At 32.5% G+C, this 27,186-nt stretch overlaps 1 protein-coding gene and 1 long non-coding RNA gene across 2 annotated transcripts in view; both read left to right on the top strand.

Annotated features, from left to right (window-relative positions):
• LOC149479620 (IDLSRF-like peptide) overlaps positions 1-25,982 on the top strand; it is a 74,834-nt gene extending 48,852 nt beyond the window's left edge. Inside the window, exons 2-5 of the mRNA XM_089708117.1 lie at positions 4,207-4,323; positions 22,140-22,268; positions 25,113-25,265; positions 25,556-25,982. Coding sequence (XP_089564243.1) covers positions 4,209-4,323; positions 22,140-22,268; positions 25,113-25,265; positions 25,556-25,749 — 591 coding nt within the window. The 5' untranslated portion in view covers positions 4,207-4,208 and the 3' untranslated portion in view covers positions 25,750-25,982. The remainder of the gene's footprint in view (positions 1-4,206; positions 4,324-22,139; positions 22,269-25,112; positions 25,266-25,555) is intronic.
• Positions 1-27,186, top strand: part of LOC149479616 (uncharacterized) — a 137,820-nt gene that overhangs the window by 31,855 nt on the left and 78,779 nt on the right. The window lies entirely within an intron of this gene.

Below are 27,186 nucleotides of genomic sequence, written 5' to 3'. Positions count from 1 at the left end.
GTGAATAGTACATGCGCTCCATGCGTTTCCACTTTCCATCAAAGAGGCAAGAACCGCATTGAATACCTTACGAAATTTTATAGAGCAAACCAGTATCTCTGAAGAAGAAGAATTTTCTGTTCTTTATAGATTAGACAATGCTAGAGAACAACCAAATTATCTAAAGCAAAAAAAATACTGACTTTTTTAATGCCATATTTTTTATTTTAAAATGATTTGAAATAATGTTGATTTATAATAAATAAAAACATGTTTGTCACCTCTGCAAGTTGAATTTTAATGTACTTTACCTCTCTAACTCAAAATTTATAAGAATAAACCTCAAACTCTTTATGTCGAATCAAAATCCGCCTAAGTCGAAATCCTCCATAAGTTGAAAACTCTATAACTCGAATTTTTTGGCGTCTCCCTTGATATTCGACTTATAGAGGTGCTACTGTATAAGAAGAAAGATATGTATTTAGGTATGTTATTAATTAATGTGTTAATTTCACTTCTCTCTCTCTCTCCTTTTAAATGTAAGTGCCTTAATTATCTATTCCCTAATGATATTATGTTAAACACTCCCTCTCTTTTTCTTAAAAAGCAACCTCATTATGAAAATCTGTAAACAGCCTAGCATAGGTACATATAATATTACACGACTAATTCGTATTGTCATATCGTATTCCCAAAAGACATACAAAATATAACCTTTTGATATTACCAGGTAACCTTTATGTTATAGTTCACACAACACCTACGACTAAAACTAGTTTTATTCCAGGAAAGTTCGGCAGAGCTTTGACGTTGTAATACTGTTTGAAACTTATAATTCTCTGTAAGTAGCTCCTGCTTATTCTGTTCACATACGTAATATATGCTTCTTACATAAGTCAATACTTGTTATAATTAACTATATTCGCGAAATTCTGTTTCGTTCTTCAATTTTCTGACTGAAGCTTAGCTTTCTAAGATAAATTTGATACCAATAACTCACTAGTTTTTAGCCCGCAGCTTCGCCTTAACAGGATTATGGTGATTTTATGAAAAAGTATATTTGTATTCATTCCCATTGGATTTATTTGTTTCTACGAGCTTATAATGCTAATTCGTCATTTTTTTTTTAATTAAAACTGGATATGAAACAACTTAAAACAAACAGCACTTCAACCATAATTATTAGTAGAAAATATATCGAAGAAAATCTCTACATATAAATTGTTATAAAAACCCTTAGATGTTGTAAAATATAGAATGTTCAACCGAATCCCTGGCCGTTATTGAATAAACCAAAATAGGTCAACCGAAGATATATAAATTTCGTGCATTTGGACAAATAAACATACAGTTGAAACGAGGAAGCAAATTGCCAATTATATCGGTTCGTTCAGCCATGCTCATATTGACGTCGATTTTAACGAACTGCGCTCAAATTATAAAGTTTTGGACATGACCTCACTCATTGTAGCTATTTTATTTAAACAACAGTTCGCCCCGGTTCCACCGGGTTGTAACTTTTTTTTGTTATTTAAAATTTTATCACTTACCTAATATCCTAATCATAGTAGAGACGAATCCATTTACCATAAATGGTTAAATAAAATCCATTTCGCTGATCTTGAGTTATTAGTGGTATGACTAGATATAGTATAGGATATTTTCTTACTAATCCACGATCGTTTTTTTATGTGCACTAAATTATAGAGCCATTTTAAGCTTAATACAATATTCTTTTGAACGCAAACTATGCTCTAAAGCTAGGAAAAAAAACATTGAAAATTCAATCTAAGATTACAGAACATCTAAAGGGTAAAAGCGCTAAGAAAAACTAAAAAGAACGGCACATTACCCGTTGTAACGAAGGTGTTGTATCGACTCACTTTTACAGATGTATTTGTAAAAGAAATGAAGATCATATACAAAAACACATATAAGTAAACATATTTTATAGGCATATGGTAGAAACAATTATCGTATCGTATTTTGTGTAGCTAGGTATGTTTATTTATCTTCCACCAAAATCAAGTGAACAGATTTGTATGAACCTTTACAGTAACATATTAGACATCAGAATAACAGATAAGATTTAAAACTACTTGATCTAGCTTTTTGGACAACTAGTCATACTTATAAATTAAGTAACATGTATCACTTTATAATTTAAACGTCGTTTTAATACAATGTATAGCATGGATTATGTATTTAGTTACTACGGGAATACCTAATACGAGCTAACGTGAATGTAATATCCTTTAGATTACCTAAGTGTTCTATAGGGATCTAGACTTCATGCTTCGTAATCGGATTGAGGATTAATAGCTAGCGTTGAAATTCTAATCATAAAGTAGTATTGTAATTATATGAGGCAGTGTGATTAACTTATTAGAAATAATTAATGTAGTTAATTATATTCTAATAAAAAGTATAAAATTATTGTATTGTCATCGAACCTTTATAAGTATACAAAGTTTGAATTAAAATCTTTCCGTTTAAAGTAGGTAGCTAGGCTACTAGTTATTATTCTGTGAAGTAGGTAAAAATCGAGGTTAAAGGAGTCGGTTGCATACAAACATGTCATTCACATACAAACATACAGGTGAAGCTAAGAAATGTGTGTTAAATAAGTACATGAGCCGTATCTAATATCTATAAACATAGTTATTAGTTGGTGATGAAGTTTAAAATATATCCAAATGTGACACTGAAAAACTACTTTTACTATATAAATGTTCTCACAGAAATTGGTAATAAGTACATTTAGAAAAATTAATGAACTAGCTTCCGCCCGCGACTCCATCCGCGCGGAAAAATTAAGATTTATTTTTTTCTACGTATTTTTCCGGGATAAAAAGTATCCTATTTTATGCCCAGAATCATAAGGTATAATTATACCAAGTTCCATCGAAATCGAGCCGTTAGTTTTCACGTGATGCCTTCACATACAGACAGACAGACTGACAAAAATTTTTTTAATCACATATTTGGGTTTGGCACAGTTTGGTATCGATCCAGTAACACCCCCTGCTATTAATATTTTCAATATTTTCAATGTACAGAATTGACCCTTCTACAGATTTATTATATGTATAGAATAGACTACTGAAAGTATGCATAATATGAAAGTTAAAATTAAAGCACAGTTTTGGTAAATTATAATCTTTAAAGTTTTGTTTCGTGTGTAAACTTTTAAATACACTTATATTTTCAATGTTCCTTTATTTTCACGTGTTCATTAGCATTTTACCTCTAAAGTGAATATTATCATAAACAGAAGATTAAACACAATTAGGTTAAAACCGGGTTTAAGTTTAAATTTTCATCTTTTAACGTAATTATAGAGCAAAGTGTATTGTTATTTTTTTTGTTTATTATATTCAAGTATATCAAGCAATCTTCTTCCTTCGTTTATTTATTTGTTACATTGTGTGCTTTCTAAAAATAGGTATAATATTATCGCGTCATCATTTTAATTTATCATCAAATTAGGTGAAATTGTCTAATAAATAACAAAATTTTAACAACATGTCTTAAGAAACAAAAAATTCAAAGTGATTTATATTTTACATGTATTTTATGCCCACGCAACTCAGAAATGTTAAACGTGGATAATGTTTGAACCTTACTGTTTCTATTTAATTAAAAAATAAATGAAAAACGCCTACCTAAAGCTCCCACAGATTCCGCCCTACATCTACATATCGCAGTAGCTATTTTAAAAACTCATTTATGAAGGTTAGGTTTTACTGAAATAAGTAATAGGTACTAAAGTTTACTTATTAAGTATAGAGGCACCACTAGAGTATGTTTTAAAGACTTTGCGTTTTACTATAGTAATGGTAGGAAATAATATTGTAATACTGTGGTAATGGAGTGTGTTATCGATCAATTCTATAACTATTAATAGATTTGATTTTAATAATTTCTTTAAAATACATTTAAGGTACTTTTCCTAAACGTGCCTAATGACGATCATAAAGCAAGCATAGAGCGGCTATTCCAAATCAAATTAAAATATTTTATAAACTTTTTCAATAATTAAATTATACCATTATGAATTCTTTATTATACGCTTCAACCGCTGAATGAAGCGATATGATTGGTTCTTTACAAACTCATCCCTTGCTACGCATCCTCGCACATCTCTGGTGGAAAAGCAGCCTTATGTACCTCCATAAAGAACTCATCCACAACTAAAAAAGTTAAAATTTATATACTTCTTTGCAGAAATGTCGCCGTGCACCATGGCAACTTGTGTGGTGGCGCTGCTGGCTCTGTGCAGCGCGCCGGGAGCCGTGTCCCTGGACCTCAACCGTCTTTATGGACATCATACGAAGAGATCTGGTGAGAAAGTCTCTATAAAACATATATTTAGGAACAATACATAATAATTTCAAAACAAAAACACGACGATCACATCAACTAGGAATATATCTGTGCCAGAGACATAATAGAGTACTTATTACACTCGAAGACACATTGAGCGAAATAATAGTTTACAATGCGTTGTGGTTACAGTTAAAAATACACGTCGTGAAATTTATGAAATAGTTCTATTGAAATCGCTCATGATGCGTTGAATCACAGGAAGACCAAAGTGAAATTCATGTCATGGCTGATATATAACTATTAGACGACGACACGTTTTCTTTTAGCCATAAAGAAAATCCACGTGTGAGCAAAACATAGAGCCATAACACAAATTTCGAGATTTAAGTATTTTACTGTAACCAGATTGTTAGCTTTTTTTTCGCTCATTGTGTGCTGTCGGAGTTTGAGAATAGAATGTATTCATTAGATTTTATTCATAGACCAGCTGCAGATTCACGTGCTACCACAGGGTGCTACGTACTATTTACTAATAATATTTATTCTGTACTTCACACAACAACATCACGTTACGACTTACGTTGAAATAAAATATCTTAATGCTTTTTCCTTGATTAATTACAAGAAATTTCACGTACAACAGCGTACAGGTGTCACAGATAAATAATTGTTATCACAAAACACGTACGTTATGTACGGTAAATGTCATTTATTCCCTTTGTTTTGTTGACAAGGCTGGGTGGGCCAGAGGCCTGGAGCAGACATCAAAGGTCACAGAAAATTAGCAATTTATACTAGTTTCAGTACTTATGTGTAGGTGAAATTCACTGAATCTATATGAGTCGGAGAGATTAGAATTAAATTAGGTTACACTAACATTGCTACGATTTGTCATTTTGTCAAGTTGTATTTTAGGTTCGGTCTTGTATTTCGTGGAATTTAACGTTGAATATATTATTGCGAATTTGTAATTCTCAAATACATTACTGCAAATTCCAATTCCGAGAAGCTTTTATAGGAATGAAAACATTTTTATAATAAATGAAAATAATATTTGTATTTCGTTTCTCGTTAAGTATTGGTTTTATTCTTTTCCTATTAACATGAATATGTATGTTATGCAAAATATCTGGACATAGATTTTAAAGTTGGAATAGCCTACTAAAAATATAATACTTAGTACATATTATCAAAAAAGATATTCCTAATTGTCTATTGTGGTATAAATACATAATGCATCTAAAGAATAAGAAGATAATTTCATTATCAATAAAATAATAACACTATCAACATTTGAATGACGTATTAAGTATTTTATCAAAATTAACTGTTTGTTATGCATACACGAGTCGTAGAGACGAAATTGGTTTTGAAATGCTCTCTCCTACACTGTCTGAATTATGTTTTATTGTCGAGCCAATTTAATAGGCAACATTTGACGTCTATCAATTTTATCTTCGAAGAGAGGTAACCTGCTTAAAATCATCGATTAAAGTGAATTAATCGATACGGATTTGAAACATTTGTCAATCGAATTTATTGATTTATGATAATTTTTATTCACAAGTAATCAATGCATTCGATTCTAGATGTCAGATTTCGATTTTTAGAGTAACGTCTCTGGTATTTAAAAAGAAAAAAGGTTTATTGACACAAAATTGTAGTGACGTCAGTTCTTCAATTCAGAAATTGTTTATTATGTTTAAAATGGTTTATCAGTAAAATGAAATCTTAAAATTACTTGTATCGGTCATTGTTATTATAAATATGTAGTCGTAATTGAAAAAAGTCAAGCAAATGTGCAGTTCTAACAAAACGAAATATCATGTTATTCTATGTCGTCGTTACTAGGTTACGTTCTTGAATTTTGTTGAACTGTCAAATGTTGCCTATTAAAATGGCTCTACTATAGTGATGTGTGAATAGCGTAAGGCGATGAATTTTGATTAAATTTAAGGTCGTTGTACACTTTCATGTGAAATCTAGTAAATTTCGACAATGTTATTACAAGATTAGCTTTATTAATTAAAATAATACTGTATCAACTGCATTGTATATAATCAAAACGTTTCTACGATACCTACTTTATAAAGTACATATCAAAGGCATTCAAGTTGTATTGTATGTTCGTATTGATCCCAATAAGAACAAATGTTACTTAGTCACGAATATTGTTCAGCTCTATGTCACTCTACATTACTCATGTTAAATCTAATGATTATTTTATACAATATAATATGCTAACTACATTTTTTATTTGTTTTGAATGATCTCCGAAACAACACTCTATCAAAAAAGATTTGCCGTATTTTTCCTGGGCCTTTCTTCGGGACTCGCCTATTCATCAAGTCTTGATTTCTACACGGCAAATATGATCAAAATACGTGAAGAACGTGTGAACATACGTATTTACAGATTTCAATTAAAATATTAATGAAATATTAATAATAAATAGTCCATTGAATGAGTCCCTCCAAGGGGGGTCTAGAGTGCGTGAGTTAGTAACGTAAGATGTTTCTTCGGAAACATGTCAAGAGTCCCTAGGTAATAAACATACTAAAACCCCGGGCCACTAGGAGGAGCCCCGGAGTGGGGGGAGGGGGAAAATGGGTCCATTTTTTTCATTTTTCGCTTAAATCTCAAAAACGGTACATGTTAGAGAAAAACTTTCAAGGAAAAATTGAAAGGCCATAAAATTATCTACAAGTTGTACCTGAATCATTTTTTCCTATATCCTACCGTTTCTGAGTTATACGCAGTAAAACATGATTTTGGCTCAAACAATTTCAACATCAATCGATCAAAAAATATTTCTTTCTTCCAAAAAACTCAAATGTGCAACTTGTGACCAGTACTGATAGATTGCTCTTAATTAGTTCTATAATTGGTAAAATAAACACATTCCTCCATGGAAGCCTTTAGGAGGAATCGATTGTCAAAATATTATATTAGGGCAGTTTGAGTTACTGAACTTGATCTTTTTATTTTTTTCTTTCAAAAAACTCAAAAGTGCAACTTGTGACCGGTACAGATAGATTGCTCATAATTAGGTCTATCATTGCTAAAAATACCAGATTCCACCACGGAGGCGTTTACGGGGAATTGAATTTTATCAGGGTAGTTACGATACATGAACTTTTTATTTTTTTCTTCCAAAAAGCTCAAAAGTGCAACTTGTGACCGGTACAGATAGATTGCTCATAATTAGGTCTATCATTGATAAAAATACCAGATTCCACCATGGAGGCGTTTACGGGGAATTGAATTTTATTAGGGTAGTTAGTTAAAAGGTTCATGTATCGTAACTACCCTAATAAAATTCAATACCTCCTAAAGGCCTCCATGGTGGAATCTGGTTTTTTTATCAATGATAGACCTTATTATGAGCAATCTATCGGTACCGGTCACAAGTTGCACTTTTGAGTTTTTTTGGAAGAAAAAAAATAAAAAGTTCAAGTATCGTATCTACCCTAATAAAATTCAATTCCCCGTAAACGCCTCCATGGTGGAATCTAGTATTTTTATCAATGATAGACCTAATTATGAGCAATCTATCTGTACCAGTCACAAGTTGCACTTTTGAGTTTTTTGGAAGAAAAAAATAAAAAGATCAAGTTCAGTAACTCAAACTACCCTAATATAGTATTTTGACAATCGATTCCTCCTAAAGGCTTCCATGGAGGAATGTGTTTATTTTACCAATTATAGACCTAATTAAGAGCAATCTAACAGTACCAGTCACAAGTTGCACTTTTGAGTTTTTTGGAAGAAAAAAATAAAAAGATCAAGTTCAGTAACTCAAACTACCCTAATATAGTATTTTGAAAATCGATTCCTCCTAAAGGCTTCCATGGAGGAATGTGTTTATTTTACTAATTATAGACCTAATTAAGAGCAATCTATCAGTATCGGTCACAAGTTGCACTTTTGAGTTTTTTTGGAGAAAAAAAATAAAAAGTTCAAGTATCGTAACTACCCTAATAAAATTCAATTCCCCGTAAACGCCTCCGTGTTGGAATCTGGTATTTTTATCAATGATAGACCCAATTATGAGCAATCTATCTGTACCGGTCACAAGTTGCACTTATGAGTTTTTTGGAAGAAAAAAATAAAAAGATCAAGTTCAGTAACTCAAACTACCATAATATAATATTTTGACAATCGATTCCTCCTAAAGGCTTCCATGGAGGAATGTGTTTATTTTACCAATTATAGAACTAATTAAGAGCAATCTATCAGTACCGGTCACAAGTTGCACTTTTGAGTTTTTTGGAAGAAAGAAATATTTTTTGATCGATTGATGTGGAAATTGTTTGAGCCAAAATCATGTTTTACTGCGTATAACTCAGAAACGGTAGGATATAGGAAAAAATGATTCAGGTACAACTTGTAGATAATTTTATGGCCTTTCAATTTTTCCTTGAAAGTTTTTCTCTAACATGTACCGTTTTTGAGATTTAAGCGAAAAATGAAAAAATGGACCCATTTTCCCCCTCCCCCCACTCCGGGGCTCCTCCTAGTGGCCCGGGGTTTTAGTATGTTTATTACCTAGGGACTCTTGACATGTTTCCGAAGAAACATCTTACGTTACTAACTCACGCACTCTAGAACTTTTTATTCAATGGACTAAAAAGCATAAAATGGGACTGTGAAAAGCGAGCTTTATTCTCATAATGGCGGCCTTGCTTACGTCATATTCAATTACGAGCTATGAATCAAATTAACAGAAAATGTATCTCGCTGTAAACAATGTGCTGATTTGAAATTTAATTAATATTTCAAAGAACTGTTAATTAATAAACGTTTTCATTTTCAAATTATTTGAATTTTAGCTACTATTGAAACAGTTTTATTTTTTCGATTAATAGGGATGGAATGAGAGAAACTTAATTGTTGCTTAAGTTCAAAAAGAAACAAAGGAGATACTGCATATATTTTTTTATGATTTGAAGCAGAGAAAATTACATGTGTGACTTGTATAAAGCCAAAGCTTTACCTGTAAAGCTTCGGCTGTCTCTACTCTCTATGTTTCATATATATAGAGACATAGAGACTTGATTTGCGACACAATACACAAGTATGTAAGTATGTACATAATTTTTACCCTTTCATAACAAACCAAAATATATGAAATGAAAACACAAAGAAAATTCATATATAATGTGGACATTTTACTGCACCGCTGTAACAATACTCTGCTGAAATATACTTGCGATAAAATTAAAAAACAAAGTTTAAATTGTTGAGTCAACGTCGCAACTGAAATTAATTGCTCCTGGGAACTTTAAACTTTGAAAGTTCATTCGCTGGCGAATAGTTATAAATCAGGCGACGAGAGTTAAGACGTTGTTCTATTATTTTTTTCTTGTAAAGAAAAGGTGGTTTAATGAAAGTTATGTAGAAGTAATAAATTCTGAAGGTTCACTTTTAGTTTCTATTTTATTCTACTTTAAATACTACAGACTTCTTATGTTTTTGTTTATTCAAATACGAAAATTATTTAATTATTTAAAGTGTTTCTTTATGTAATGTACAGTCACGAGCAATAATATATGCCTAGGGGGCGATGTGCAAAAATATCTGTCACTAGAACAAATTCAATAATATCTGTCTGCTCGTATACAGCAAAAATATCTGACATTAGTAGGCAACATAATAAAGTGGCATCAAAATTATGTGACGAAAATGTTACAGCAAATACCTAATTGTGATAACCTCTCACGGCATAAATATGTGACATCAACTAGGTGGCAATAATATCTGACACAATTAAAAAGAACCCGTTCTTATGACAGATATTTTTGCTAATCTGCAAATGGTAATATATTTATGCTTCTGACTGTACCTAAGTACATTTTGTTAATAATTATTTGATAATTTGTACTAAACTTAATTTTGCTTACGACGTTTAGTCCGAATTCTAATGCAATATTAAAATACCATCAGCGGCCCTTCGTATTTGGACGTATCTTATATATAAAAATGAATCGCAAAATGTGTTGGTAAGCGCATAACTCGAGAACGGCTGAACCGATTTCGATAATTCTTTTTTTATTATATTCCTTGAAGTACGAGGATGGTTCTTATGTAGAGAAAACGTAAATATGTACCACGGGCGAAGCCGGGGCGGACCGCTAGTCTTATATATAAAAATGAATCGCAAAATGTGTTGGTAAGCGCATAACTCGAGAACGGCTGAACCGATTTCGATAATTCTTTTTTTATTATATTCCTTGAAGTACGAGGATGGTTTTTATGTAGAGAAAACGTAAATATATACCACGGGCGAAGCCGGGGCGGACCGCTAGTAAAGAAATAAATATTTATGTAAATACATTCATCAAACCATTTCTGAATTTTAGATTTATCCCGACCTTCAAAGGGAAAATAACTCAAGGTTTTGTCAATTGAAATACATTTTTGATTTATTAGGACTGCTTATTTTAGCAGTATTTTTTTATCAAATAAAAATACTACTACTTTTACTAATACTTTTTTATTTAAAAAATTAACCATCCACGGACGGGACAAAATGATATCCTATAGCAGTTATATTTCCAATGTGGGAAAGTGATGGCGCTAGACGACCTATATAACGCTGTCACTCTTCCACGCTGGAAATAATAAGACATCATGGTCCAGGGCAGCCCCGGGTGACTTACATTATTAATAGAAACAAAAACGATATGTATCCCTGTGTTAATTGAACGGAGATTGGACAGACCAATCTTGTTATTATTTTTAGGTTGGTTATATGGTTATTTTTATAAAATTTACTATTAAAAAGATTGTAGGTTTTCGTTGAAATATCTAAGGTAATTGTAGAGAAAAACGCAAATCTTTGGAATAATATATCTTACAAAATGCCTAATTATGTAAATACGTCACAATACAACTTCTATATTAAATTTTAAAGTAATTTAACTTGGTAAATATGTTACAGTTTCTAACTTATTTACCCCTCTCAACAATGTCTTCAAGTTTATACAATTTGTGAACAAGTTTCTGTTAATATTACATATTTAGTAAAATCTGTATTAACTAAATAATACATTTTTTATGAACGAAAATTCATAGCGCGCTCGCTTGGAGTTTTTCAAAGGAATAAATTATTAGGTACGGTATAAAACTTGTTCAACTTTTTCAATTCGGCATTTCGATTTTATTTTATTCATCTTCCATTTAAATGACCTTGTGAAATGAATGTTTTAATTCCTTAACATTTATTTGAATAAATGGTGAACAGGTGATACTTTTTATTGCATGTTTATTCATTTTGTACCTATCTCATAGTGATCTCTATATATTGATTTAAAAAAATAACATTACTTGATAATTCAATAAAATATCATGCCTGTACAAAATTAAATTTTTAATCTTGGTAAGATAAAAAATATTTAAAACCTTTAACTATGTAAAATAAATCGGATTAGAAAGAAACCGAACAATTTAAAAAAATAACGCATGAAGATAATTATTATTATAACATCCAAACTAGCAGTATACTCGCACAACTTTTCAATAAATTAAAAATACAAAATAAACTTGATACTTCCTTGATACCGATATAAAATATTGATGTCGACCCTAAGGCCTGGATTAATTAGAATAGTTTCTATGAGCTGCCAATAGTTTTTCGAAGAAAATCCTTTTCTGGCATCGCCCGCGGGATTACGATAAGTTTGATTTCTTTTATACCAGAGGAATGTTCTTTTATCAATATTGCGAGCAACCTCATTTCAATAAAATATTCTTTTATAAAGCAACATTTTCTTCACAATATTTTCATTGAAACAAGAACTGTGGCCTCACTTCATTTGCAAGTTCCATTAGCCTTCTCGTAGCGAATTCTTATTTTATTTGGTTTGTACTTATATATTTTCTCTTCTCCTACTGCGGTTCGTTTAACCAATTTCCCTTCCTCGTAATGACAATACATTAGAGTTTTTGTTGCGTCCAGTTTTTCTAAGAAATACGTTTGTGATATCGTGATCTTTACGGTACTCTAGGCGCGGTCGTTTTGACTGAAATTGTCATAATTGCTCCAAAGCTTTTACTTAGTACGGGACTCTAGTAGGTACGTTTAATATCAATGAATGTTAATTAAGTCGTGTCTTGGAACTTCTTTTCTTTCGAATATTATCTTTGAGGATGTATTTCTCTGAATTAAGTAAAGGTCTACGTCCTATGATGCACGTGTTAAGAGAATTTTTGCATTTGCAATTGCAACAGCAGGTAAAACAAAAATTAGACGTAGGCAGGTAAACTTAGATTTGACATCCTTAATAATAGGCCAGTGGAAATTAACATTAAATTCGCAAAGCACGATGTAGATTTGAATTTTTGGTATGTTGTTTGGATCAGTTAGGGTGATGTAAATCCCAATTTGCAACTTCGAAAAAGTTGTGCTCGCTGCGCACCACGTGATAAACTGCGAAAATTTTGGACTTTTTTCACTTTTTGCTCTAAAAGTCATAAACTATGCGTTTCCGACAAGTATGATTCAGTACATAAATTAAGGTTATTAAATTTGCAACAATTTAAGCCTAACCGTAGCTCTCTAAACCTTATAACGACTAAACTGTGGCCATTCGAAGATGGTTCATTTTTCCCGAAATATTAAAATTTTAGTTTTGCTCCCGTTTGAAGCAAAATATTGGCAAAAACCGCTCGTTCTATGAGAAGTTCGTATAATAAAGTTGTAGTGCATTTAATTTTCTTTCATAAGAGCATAGAATAAAGTCTGTGAGACAAATATTTCACACACAATATCTGAAAAACAAAAAGAAGGTAGAAATAGATTTTTAAAGAATTGAAACTGAGAGCATATAAAATCATAAAAAGAATAATACTTTTTCATTTGCAGGATAGGTAATTAACAAAATTACAAAATTTGGGAAAGTAGGAAATAAGATTATACGCAAATAATAAACTGCGAAAATTTTGGACTTTTTTCACTTTTTGCTCTAAAAGTCATAAACTATGCGTTTCCGACAAGTATCATTCAGTACATAAATTAAGGTTATTAAATTTGCAACAATTTAAGCTTAATTAAAGCTCTCTAAATCTTATAGCGACTAAACTGTGGCCATTCGAAGATGGTTCATTTTTCCCGAAATATTGAAATTTTTAGTTTTGCTCCCGTTTGAAGCAAAATATTGGCAAAAACCGCTCGTTCTATGAGAAGGTCGTATAATAAAGTTGTAGTGCATTTGATTTTCTTTCATTAGAGCATAGAACAAAGTCTGTGAGACAAATAGTTCACTCACAATATCTGAAAAACAAAAAGAAGGTAGAAATAGATTTTTAAAGAATTGAAACTGAGGGCATATAAAATCATAAAAAGGATAATACTTTTTCATTTGCAGTATAGGTAATTAACAAAATTACAAAGCTAATTAAATTTGCAACAATTTAACCAAACCGCAGCTCTCTAAACCTTATAACAACAAAGCTGTGGCCTTTCAAAGATAGTCAGTTTTTCCCGAAAATTTCAAATTTTTAGTTTTGCTCCCGTTTAAACCAAAATATTGGCAAAAACCGCTCGTTCTATGAGAAAGTCGTATAATAAAGTTGTAGTGCATTTAATTTTCTTTCATTAGAGCATAGAACAAAGTCTGTGAGACAAATAGTTCACTCACAATATCTGAAAAACAAAAAGAAGGTAGAAATAGATTTTTAAAGAATTGAAACTGAGGGCATATAAAATCATAAAAAGGAGAATACTTTTTCATTTGCAGGATAGGTAATTAACAAAATTAAATTTTCTACAACTTTATTTTATGACCTTCTCATAGAACGAGCGGTTTTGCCAATATTTTGGTTCAAACGGGAGCAAAACTAAAAATTTGAAAATTTTGGGAAAAACTGACTATCTTTGAAAGGCCACAGCTTAGTTGTTATAAGGTTTAGAGAGCTGCGGTTAGGCTTAAATTGTTGCAAATTTAATTATCTTTGTAATTTTGTTAATTACCTATCCTGCAAATGAAAAAGTATTATCCTTTTTATGATTTTATATGCCCTCAGTTTCAATTCTTTAAAAATCTATTTCTACCTTCTTTTTGTTTTTCAGATATTGTGAGTGAACTATTTGTCTCACAGACTTTGTTCTATGCTCTTATGAAAGAAAATTAAATGCACTACAACTTTATTATACGAACTTCTCATAGAACGAGCGGTTTTTGCCAATATTTTGCTTCAAACGGGAGCAAAACTAAAAATTTCAATATTTCCGGAAAAATGAACCATCTTCGAATGGCCACAGTTTAGTCGTTATAAGGTTTAGAGAGCTGCGGTTAGGCTTAAATTGTTGCAAATTTAATAACCTTAATTTATGTACTGAATCATACTTGTCGGAAACGCATAGTTTATGACTTTTAGAGCAAAAAGTGAAAAAAGTCCAAAATTTTCGCAGTTTATCACGTGGTGCGCAGCGAGCACAACTTTTACGAAGTTGCAAATTGGGATTTACATCACCCTAACTGATCCAAACAACATACCAAAAATTCAAATCTACATCGTGCTTTGCGAATTTAGGGTTTTTTAGTGTCGATTTCTACTGGCCTATAAGAGCATATGTTTATTATATTTTTATCAAGCGCGGATCCAGGGGGGGGGTCACGGGGTCATGACCCCCCCCTGGGCTAGGTCCACGACCTAAGTGGACCACTAATTTAATATTAACTTTTTTAAATTAATTTTAAATTAAAAAATCAATATGATGTTTTTATTGAATTTTGAGACATAAAAGTAATATAGAACAATGAAATCAATTACCAACGGTAACGGAAGAGAATATAACAAAAATTATAGAAAAAGTTTATTAGGGTCGACCTGTGGTCGTAATTTAAGGACAAATAACAGGTTTTTCGATTTAAAAAAAAACTATAACTGCGGAATAAAGTGTAATGGTAAAGTTGTATGTAGGAATTAATATTTTTTCTACAACTTTTGCTGTTACACTTTTCACACAAAACCTCAAATATCGAAATATAGCAGTTCGTGAATAAGACATAAAATAGCAAAATTTTTTTTCAAATGAACACTATAAAATACAGTCAAATTACAATAAAAAAATCGGCCAAGTGCGCGTCGGACTCGCGCACCGAGGACTCCGAGCAAACATATTTTTTCATTATGTTGTATCTTACAATTTTGTTTAAAGGATTTTTTTCTTTATCTGTGATTGTAAGTGCTTAAGTCGTTGCTTTTAATCAAATTTCAAGACTGTGTTCACGGGAAGTACCTTGTAGGTTTTGATTGATGATTCCCTTGCAAGTAGTTGCGAATTACAGAATATGCGGCTCTAATTGCTTTTTGCACGCCTCATAAGCGAAGCGTTGAGGTGGGTACTACTGTCACTTCGCGCAAAACATCTGATTTTTCAAACTTAAAATGTCTTTATGTATCATACATTGCACTTGTAAGATAATACATACACACACATATTAAGAAAAAACACTATTTTTAACATTCATGATATTTTTGATGTCATTTTTGTTATTTAAACTAGTTAAAAAACAGTTTGAAAAAGTTCTGTCTTGGACGTCCATGTGTCAGTATGTGCGGAGGATTTTCTTGTTAACACGATAGCGACCGAAATACTTTACTAATCGAGTCTTTTTTTTTCTCTTACGCTTGAGTATGCTCAGGAATAGAACCCTTTCATTTTTCAGGGTCTGATTCGATGTGGTTTAATTGTTATTAAATAAACAAAAATAATAATTAATAAATAATTATTAAAAAAAAAATATGAGGCGTGCACTTTTGGATTTTCCAAACTATTCTTCAGATTGCGTTGACATAGAATTTGAATTAAATAACAGATTTAAGTTATTATAGATCTGAGTTCTGATGTGAATATCAGTTACTTAATTAATACACGCAGACGTTCATGAGTAAAGGGATTGTAAGTTTAAAATTATTTAAAAATATATTTTTATTTAATTTAATTAAATAATTAGGGTTTTCGCAGTTATTACTACATCTGTGCTATAACACGATACTTTTTACTCAATTTCAAGACTGTGTTTACGGGACAGGGTGCTCCCAAACCTACGTAATCCTACGGTCTAAGGTCCCTTGATGCTGTGAAAAATTCAAACGTTTTAGCCAACGCAATCAAAAGATGCAGCTGTAATTGCTGAAATTTTTCGACACTCCCTAAGAAATCAAAACCTACAGGGTAGTTCCCGAGTACACAGAGTCATGAAATTTAGTACAATCAAACATCTTATAACGCAGACTAGCTTACCGCCCGCGGCTTCGCCCGCTTTCTCTAATACCTTATAAATTATATACAATTCCTCTTGAATCACTCTATCTTTAAAAAAACTGCATCGAAATTCGTTGCGTAGTTTTAAAGATTTAATCATACATAGGGACATAGGCACAGAGACAATGACTTTGTTTACTAATTGCGAAAAGCATGAATTTTTCCTTAGATTATAATATAAAAAAATATTAAAAAAAAATTTTAACTTACAAACCTGTTACTCATGAACGCTGACATGTATTAACTTGATATTCATACCAAAAACTCAAGTCTAAAATACCCTTACGCTATAATAAAATCAAACTTCTACGTCAACTAATCAGAAGATACAGCCGTAAATGCCGAAAAATTTCGCAAATTTCGACATTATCGTAAGGGAATCAAAATCTATAGGTATTATAGTTCCTGTGAACACAGAGTTCTGAAATTTGGTTAAAAGCAATGTCAGCACAGATGGAGGAAAAATTGCCGTATTATTATAGTACTCTTTAAATTGCTAAAACATACATTTCATGCTTATCCACTCGGAGCAATTAACAAGCCTGGAGAAGTAACAATTAATTGAACGTTTCTTATATAGTGGCTCTCTTTTATTCAATACCCTAATTAATGCGATAGAAAGAGACAACACACTGTTATCTGCTTGGCATTCAAATCCACATGTAGCCACTTTTTGTTCTAAAAAGGTAGTGCTTGCCTTTACTTTATCGAATACTAAAATATCGATAAATAAAAAAATTAAGTTATAAAATTGCTTGAAGATAATTTAAGATTCGTTTAATTTTGAATTATGGATAGGTAATTTCAAATTTTAAGATTCGTTTAATTTGGAATTATTCATTTACGATGCGTATTGACTGCCTTGCATTGTATGGTAGTGGTATAATTTATAAAAAAATATTATTAGGTATTTCGGTTTAGGTTGTTTTTATGGTTTCGTAAAAAGGTACGTATTTTTTCTTGTTTTCATAGATTCATTCATAGTATTTTTACATTATACGGAACCCTTCGTGCGCGAATCTGACTTCCACCTAGTTGATCTTTTTACAAATCAATAGTCGTATCCTACTAATATTATAAAAGCAAAAATATATAAGAATGGACATATTTTGATACTCTTTCACGTAAAGACTACTGAATGAGTTTTTATGGAACTTTACAATTATATAGTTTAAACATCAGAATAACATATAAGCTACAATTTACCACAGGAAAATAACTCATTCCCACAGGAAAAAATTGGTACAAGTTTAAAATAAATTGCTTCAAATAAAACAAATAAACATTTATTTTTTTAACAACATTTTATTTCGATACTTAATTACCAAATTACAATATTTATTATTTAAAATAGATGCCACCTTAAATTTGTGGCACAGCATCTCTGCAAAGCACTTTACTTTTCTTCCCGTCTGATTCGAAATGATTTGAACAAGGCCGAGAATGTTTTGAAGGCTTCCAATTTTTCCTGTGCTATAGCTTTAACTCAAACATCTTTTAATTGTTCTCAAGCCAGAAACCTGCAAATAACAATAAAATCCATACTTAAATACCTTTTACCTTTTTTCTCCTAACCTAAAGCAGTCATTATCAATGAAGTACTTCGTTCCTACTCAAGTATCGATAATTGCACAACACTATGGAAGTTATATTTTGCATTTTTTCTAAAAACTAAGCTGATTATGATTTCATTTCAATGACTACGGTTAGATAAAACATAGATGATTAAGAAAATAAGGTAAATTAACTTATTTATCATACAATTAACAAAAAAATTGATCAAAACACTAACCTGTGAAATGACAAATTCGTCCGATTTCACATTACTACGGCTTTTACAGCCGTAAGCATCACAAGCCATGTTATCTTTAGTCAATTGGGGTTGGCTTTAGTTAACTGCCGCACGAATTTGTTGGAAATATTTATATTTTTAGTTAGCTAGGTAATGTAAGATTGTAATTCCAAAATATTATCGTTAGGAAACTTGTAGTTTTTTAGTTATTAATTTTTAAAGTTAATAATTTTTTTGTGCGAAAAAAGTGCATTTATCCGTTTTGTTGTGCAAAAAAGCGGACCAAGACGTTCCATTTCACTGTACTGTGACTTTACGCTCCGGCCGGCGAGTGCCAAAAGCGATTTTAGGGCGATTCCTACTCAAACAAAAAAAAATCTACGTAAGTAGGTTAAAAAACTATTAAACTTTTATTTTTAATATCCAAATAGGTAGCGAGGAGCGAAGCGACGAGCGTGTTAGGTTTACTCTTGAACTGCCGCACGAGCCGAGCGAGCGAAGCGAGCGTGCCGCGGCAGCGGCCGGCGAGTGCCAGAAGCGACTAAAGGGCGATTCCCACTCAAACAAAAAAGACGTGTGGCACTCGGGGACTGCCGCGGCAAAGCTATTGCATAGCATGCCTTCAAGCCGCACCTCCGTGCCCGTCGGAGTGGGGAGCGTGAGGTTTTTCGTTACGCAATTTCTGGATTCGGTCCCCGCGCTCAAGGCCCGCGATAGAAGCTATGCAATAGCTTTAAAAAAATCTACGTAGGTTAAAAAACTATCAAACTTTTAGTATTCAAATAGGTAGCGAGGAGCGAAGCGACGAGCGTATTAGGTTAACATTTGAACTGCCGCACGAGCCGAGCGAGCGAAGCGAGCGTGCCGCGGCAGCGGCCGGCGAGTGCCAGAAGCGACTTTAGGGCGATTCCCACTCAAATAAAAAAAACTACGTAGGTTTTCACAACTTGTTTGTATTTTATTTATGTATCGTAAAATTTTTGTTATAAATATATGACCAAAATTTACAGAGTCTACCTGTACTTTTCAATTCTCATCTGCACTCAGTTGGACAGCTTACAAGTGACGGCATAGTGATGAATCTTATTATTTTTTGCTCTTCTTTCGTTCTAGATATGACCCCTGGTGGTTCATTTGACCCATATTTTTTTCATATGCGGGCTTGTAGTCTATTACACCAATTCCATACATTTTGAGGTTAGAATAGGAAAATTGATTTTTCTCCAAAACTATTGGTTTCCTAACTTTCCCCTTTTGGTGGGAGGGTCCCCCCCCTCCTCCCCCCCATCCCCCACCCACAAAAAACCTATAATACGTGCGGCAGTTCTCTAAAGAAACCCCGTCAATTGTCTTTTCATAAAATAACAAATTAAACTAAAACACTCGTTTTTCACTTCAAAAATAATAATTAAAATCACCATGCGTCCGTGACCAGACTGGTCACTGAAACAAATTGACATGGGCACATGTCATTTCAAACTGTCGAACTGACATATATCTGTCCTCTTTTTTCGCATGACATTTTGCCATAAGCCAAAAAGGCCAAACTAGTGCTATATTGTTCAATTAATTGTTACTTCTCCAGCGTAGACAGAGAAACCAATAGACAAATTGATAGTTTATGTCGCATTCACACAAGAAAAAGAGCAACTTATGCCGGTGTTGTGTAAAGAAATGAGAAAGAACGATAAAATTTTTTGTTTCACCCAGCGTGCCACTTTTTTCAAGAAAAGAAACCTACTTTGCTAAACAAAGTTTGACAGCTAATGAGCTAACTATCGTCTTCCCTAAAAATATAGTTTTTACATGTTCTAAGTTACGTAATTCATGGTATGTTTGGTTTTTAATGATTTAGACTTACTGTTAATACCTTATAAAATAATACCATGGTGCGGTGTAGCGTTAAAGGGTATTAAAGTGATAGTGGAACGAAAATGCCTGGATTGTCTTTTCACTCGTAAGTATACAACTCTTTATCAGTTTATAGGCCTTCATGATATTTCAGCGTGTTAATATATTGTGTATCACGTGCTGTTGACTTGAATACATTGTTTAAAAACCACAAAAATAACAATTATAAATTTTAACCTAAAAAATTTTGTGTTGCCAACTTTTCTACAAATTGTTACCCACTATTATGGGAAATAATAATATATATTCTGCAGTGTGTATTTAATTAAATATCTGAAATATTCAATGGCTTGTTCCAGTTTTCCTGAACCGGATAATTTACGACAAATTTGGATTGTAGCTACAGGATGAACAGATTGGAAACCAAAACCGAAGGTTAGAAAGTATTACGGCAATCACCACCACCGCGACGCTGCCCCGCCGAAGACAATGGACACTCTTGGTTCCAACTTCCAACATTGAACCGGAGGGACGTAGTTAATTAAGTTAGAGATAATTTAAATGTTATTTTTTTATTACAATAAATTATTATTAAGTAAATTTCGTTTTTTTTTTGCGCGTTCGCGGGTCGGTCAATATAATTAACGTGTGTATCTGTTAATACTTACGAAAATAAACATTCTTTTATTTTTTTTATTTTATTTTATAAAAAATAATGAACAATCGAGTTTTCATCTACATTATCATTACATACACATTTTTATATGGGATTATGATAATGATATATATTATACATAATAGTGGTCCACCCCGGCTTCGCCCGTGGTACATATTTCGCAATAAAAGGTAGCCTATGTCCTTTCTCAGGTATCAAAATATCTACATACCAAATTTCATGCAAATTGTTTTAGTAGTTTAGGCGTGATTGAGTAACAGACAGACAGACAGAGTTACTTTCGCATTTATAATATTATATAGTATGGATTATATAATATATAGGTATGTGTATATACATAATATGTATTACCCATCTAAAAGTAATATGTTTATTATATACTAGCTGCGCTCCGAAAACCATACATACATATGTACATACATAATTACAAACATTTTCTCTTTATAATATTAGTATAAACATGTAAGTATGTAATGTGGATATCTCATTATTATCCACTTATGTTATGTGAATAATGATATTGAGAGATTTGTATCTTACAAATTGCGGGGTAAATTTTCCCTCACATGGTAACCCTAAATATTGTGACGTATTCTTTTTTATCTCTTTCTGCGACACGCATTGCCGGTGTCTATTGGATTCTCTGTCTACGTTCTCCAGGCTTGATAATTGCTCCGAGCTTATCCAACATTCGCAAGTGTTGCCAGGAATCAAAACCTACAGGGTAGGTACTTCCCGTGAACACAGAATCTTGATATTTAATATTTATTTAATAGAAACTTACGTCTTATAGCACAGATAAAGGAAAAATCACAAAAAACATAAATTCAATATTAAAACATATAAAAATGTTTGTACGGAACTCTTGGTTCGCCAATCCGACTCGCACTTGACCATTTTTTTTATCTACGTATCAATTAAATTACCAAAATATAGCTTTTGAAAATTGACCACGTCTATGTGACCCCCCCCTGGCACTAAAGCTGGATCCGCCCTTGATTTTTATCATCATACCAAACATTAAATCCTTGACAATATAGTCTCATTTTATAAATATGAGGGCTAGGTTACCTAAATATTTATTAATATTTAGGATATCTATAATATTTTATAAAATATATGTTGAAGTTCAGACCAATAAATTGGCTTATTTTTATTCATTGGTATTTATTTATTGATATTGCTCAGGCAGTACATTAAATATATTAACTATAACGTTATTCATTGTTTCATTTCAGAATACTGCCATCCATACGAGCCATTCAAGTGTCCCGTGGATGGCAACTGCATTTCCATCCAATATTTGTGCGATGGCGCGCCAGATTGCATCGACGGGTATGATGAGGACTCCAAGCTTTGCACTGCAGGTATATAATATATTTTATACTTAGGAATATACTATAATAGTAGTGGCTCGACCTTTTTTTGGTCTTATTCAAATCAGTTATTATTTTAAACCCAGTGGACACAAATCAAACAAAAAATCATTAAAATCCGTTCAGCTGCTCTTGACTAAGGTACCTAAGTGGTAACTAACACGACTTTCTTTCATGCATTAAGCATATTTACCCCATTATGTATTAATTGTTATACATGTAGGACTAACAATACTGTTATTTCGACATACATCAAGTACCTACCTAACTACCTCAATATAAATAGCTACACGAAAGCCTTATTCGTATATAACTTTCCATTTGCCTTTGAATAATAAATGTACTGAATGTTTATAGTACTGAGCTTATCCATACTATAATACATATAAATGCGAAAGTAACTCTGTCTGTCTGTCTGTTACTCAATAACGCCTTAACTACTGAACCAATTTGCATGAAATTTGGTATAGAGATATTTTGATACCCGAGAAAGGACATAGGATAGGTTTTATCCCGGAAATCCCACGGGAACGGGAACTATGCCGGATTTTCTTTGACTGCGCGGGCGATGCGGCGGGTGGAAAGCTAGTACCTAAGTTATATTTATTTATTTATTTATTTATTTTTATTTATTTTATTTAAACAATTAGATGACAGGGATCCATTAGTGTTAGTACGTGTTACGTTAGTTATAATAAGAGAAATATGTCTACATATTAAAGTAATTTATTTATGAAATCTTTGAAACAGCTTTGATATAACGTGTGGTAGGTAGGTATACCTACATTATAATATGTAGGTAATTTATGTTATTTATTGCGATCAAGTAGAATCGCAATCTAAATATCTTATAAGTAACTGTTATTTATCAGATATTTGTTATTAGTTAGTTACTCAAATATTAAGTAAATTGGAATTTGGGAAAAATAGCTCAAGGTCTATTCATTAATCAGAATGATATTAGTGATTTTTGCCTGATCATTAATTACCTTTTCTGCGAATCATTTTTGCTTATAAATTATATTAGATACTAGCTTTCCGCCCGCAGCTTCGCCCGCGCAGTCAAAAAAAACCCGCATATTTCCCGTTCCCGTGGGATTTCCGGGATAAAACCTATCCTATTTCCCGGGGTAAAAAGTAGCCTATGTCCTTTCTCGGGTATCAAAATATCTCTATACCAAATTTCATGCAAATTGGTTCAGTAGTTAAGGCGTGCTTGAGTAACAGACAGACAGACAGAGTTACTTTCGCATTTATAATACATATTAGTATGGATGATTAGACTTTTTTCCTCACAAAAGCTTGATATCTATGATTAATGATTAATTGGTATTACATTACGATATAAACTGTGACTACGAAGTATAGATGGAGTATAGTATAGTTCGTAAATTATTTTTTACTACCTTTCCGCCCGCGTTTTGAAAGAAAAACCCGCATAGTTCCCGTTCCCGTGGGATTCCCGGGATGAAACCTATTCTATGTGTTAATCCAAGTTACCCTGTATATGTGTGCTAAATTTCATTGTAATCGGTTCAGTAGTATTTGCGTGAAAGAGTAACAAACACACACACACACACATCCTCACAAACTTTCGCATTTATAATATTACTAGCGGTCCGCCCCGGCTTCGCCCGTGGTACATATGAAAAATAGATGTTGGCCGATTCTCAGACTTACCCGATATGCACAGAAAATTTCATGAGAATCGGTCCACCCGTTTCGGAGGAGTATGCAGACTAACATTGTGACACGAGAATTTTATATATAAGATAAACTAGATTTCCGCCCGCGGCTTCGCCCGCGTTTTCAAAGGAAAACCCGCATAGTTCCCGTTCCCGTGGGATTTCCGGGATAAAACCTATCCTATGTGTTAATCCAAGTTACCCTCTATATGTGTGCTAAATTTCATTGTAATCGGTTCAGTAGTTTTTACGTGAAAGAGTAACAAACATCCATACATCCATACATCCCTACATCCATACATCCATACATCCATACAAACTTTCGCCTTTATAATAGTATTAAGAAGATATAAGGATAGTAGGATGTGAAAAGGGTGTCCCTGCAGAACAACGTTACGTCAGCTAGATAATTTAAAAAATATAGGTCGTAATTGAATTCCCAAACATGCCACCATAATAAATTTAAACAGAAAATATTCACCAGAGACTGATATTATTGATCAATTTAATTTATTACCTTTGGCCTGTTTACCCGAGGGAACAGATTTATCAGCACTCAAATGACCTACATTCCCAAAATTTACAATTTGCCAAAACGTTCCATTCTATGCAACATTTAGTTGTTGAAATTATCCTTCATTTGCGTAACGAGACCAAAGTGGACTATGTAATTTGGGGAACACATTTTGCATTAATTACTAAATGAATATGGGTCGTAAACATGCTGCTATTACAAAGTTTTGGGTAGATTTATATGGAGTATGATTTATTTAATGTTGCGAATATCATCTTTAAGTTTAAGGGTTAGGACTTACGAGTTATAAATCTTACTTCGTCTTTATTCATTAAAAATTAAAATAATAGTTACCGTTAAAGTTTACCAACACTTTAGTTCAAATAAGCATTTTATAATGGTTTTTTATAGCATCATAAAAAATTGCATAACAATTATTTATTTCGTTGTTATTCGAAGACACCTAAACAATAAACATATATTGTGTTTTGTTATTTCGATTTCTATTTTCTATGCATATATTAGGTACTTACATAAATTAGAAAGTTTGCATAAGTATGAACAGATATTTACTGATATATATAATTTAAAAACGTATATTTAATATTATTCATAATAACGTATTTTTTTTTTCAGCTAAGCGGCCACCAGTAGAGGAAACTGCGTCTTTCCTCCAGTCACTGCTTGCGTCGCATGGCCCGAATTATTTGGAGAAGCTCTTCGGCAACAAAGCGAGAGATGCCTTGGAACCGTTGGGAGGCGTTGAGAAGGTTGCTATTGCTTTGTCTGGTAAGTTATTACTCAGTATGGTTAGGTTTATAGATTTTCTGTGATGATTTAGATTAAATATATAAAAATGATATTTTCAGTGACATGAAGTAGATAGATTATAGGGTTATACGCAGATAATTGAATTTTGAGATTCTTGTTTTCTAAATATATCTATTAACAAAATAACCAAGTATTCATTACCAAAAAATATTATACCTACCTATTTGTGTTATTACATGATTTTCATTTTAGCAAAGTATTTGTTCCTATTGAAACAAATTTTTATGATATTATTTTTATAATTACAGAGTCTCAAACGATTGAAGATTTCGGTGCTGCCTTACACTTGATGAGATCTGACCTCGAGCATCTACGCTCCGTATTCATGGCTGTAGAAAATGGTGACCTTGGCATGTTGAAATCCCTGGGTATCAAGGACAGCGAGCTCGGGGACGTCAAATTCTTCCTCGAGAAACTTGTGAACACCGGCTTCCTAGACTGAGTGGCACCGGAGTCAGCCTCTGACTACTATCACGTCGTCCAATACGGTCCCATCAGCTCATCTTTCTACAGCTACCTTCCCTATGAATCTATGAAGTATAAGAGAAATTAAATTTCTTCGCGCACTCATTCCATCCGGTTACGATTTCTCACCGGCCACAGACTCGAGCCGAATGGAATGATTCCATGATACTTTTTTTTTAATTTTTGCGCCAATTTCTTCTTTTTTTTGTCTATGACCACATGAGTAGAAAGACGGAACAGAGACTAAGCTTCAAACAACCGCGCGAATCGATTGCACTACTACAAGTACGCGGGGCATGTGTGTGTGACCGCAGGCCGCTTGTCACGTACGCAGCGATTCTGGAAAAAACCAGTTTGCGCTTGCACAGGCTGAGGACAGTCTCAGGGTTGATACGACGCACGTTGTTTGTTTTATTAGTTGCAACTTGCAAGTTTTAATATTTTAATATAAAACGTAATATTGTATTGTTAAAAATGGTTGTTTATTGTACTGTGTGTATGAATAATACTAGAAAAACTAAAAATATATCATATTTCATTTATCCCAAGGAGTACAATAGGTGAGTAAATATTTTGATTATTACTTTTTCAAGTAGGTAAGTACCTACTTGCGTTTATTTCATTAGGTCCTTTTTTAATAAGAAGAGAATTGTACACGGTGTGTTTTTACCTTTCATTATTATTACAAGTTTAGCATTTGTAAGTATGTATGTATGTATTGTAAGTGTGTACATACCTACCTACTACAACCCAACCCACCCAGGTTGGGTTGTAGTAGGTAGTTTTGTTTAATTTGTCTTAACCTATTGTGACAACCCTACCAAAATAGGTAACAATTTTGCACGTTCTTAAGAAGCTTAGTCTCTGTTCCGTCTTTCTACTCATGTGCTATGACTATGTAACCTAAAGCGCTTTCTATTATATTTTTTTATTTAAACGTACAGGCAACTTCTCGCGTCGTAATCATGAAAATGTGCCAATCGTGTATGTTGGGGAAAATGTAAAAAGAGATAAATAGCAAGCTTTCGAAAAACATTGAAATGTAATTTATAGGGAAGGAATTTCGGACACATTTTCGCACATATTCATGATCCTGTACATACTTATAAATTAAATTGTAATATGTTAACGTCGCCCTAAACATCTTTCTAAACCTTCGTGCAAAGCCAATGTCAGAGGCGACTCCATAATATGTAAGATGTCCATTCTAAGCGAGATATAAAGCTAATAATCGTTTCGTTTAAAAATTATGTTTCAGTTGAAAAAAAAAATCTTTAAAAAAGTATAGAATGCATGCGCTTTATATCTGGCTTTTGAAAATCCAGAGTAGGACCATTTACAACATATCATTGTAATTTAGATGTAGTTTATATAATAGATAATCTGTAGCGAATACTAATGAAATATATAGAAT

Source organism: Colias philodice, chromosome 20, assembly GCF_061535455.1.
Source record: "Colias philodice isolate Cphi_HAF_F1 chromosome 20, ilColPhil1 Martin Lab GWU primary, whole genome shotgun sequence".
Taxonomy (NCBI): domain Eukaryota; kingdom Metazoa; phylum Arthropoda; class Insecta; order Lepidoptera; family Pieridae; genus Colias; species Colias philodice.
This window is presented reverse-complemented; position numbering and strand designations above follow the sequence as displayed.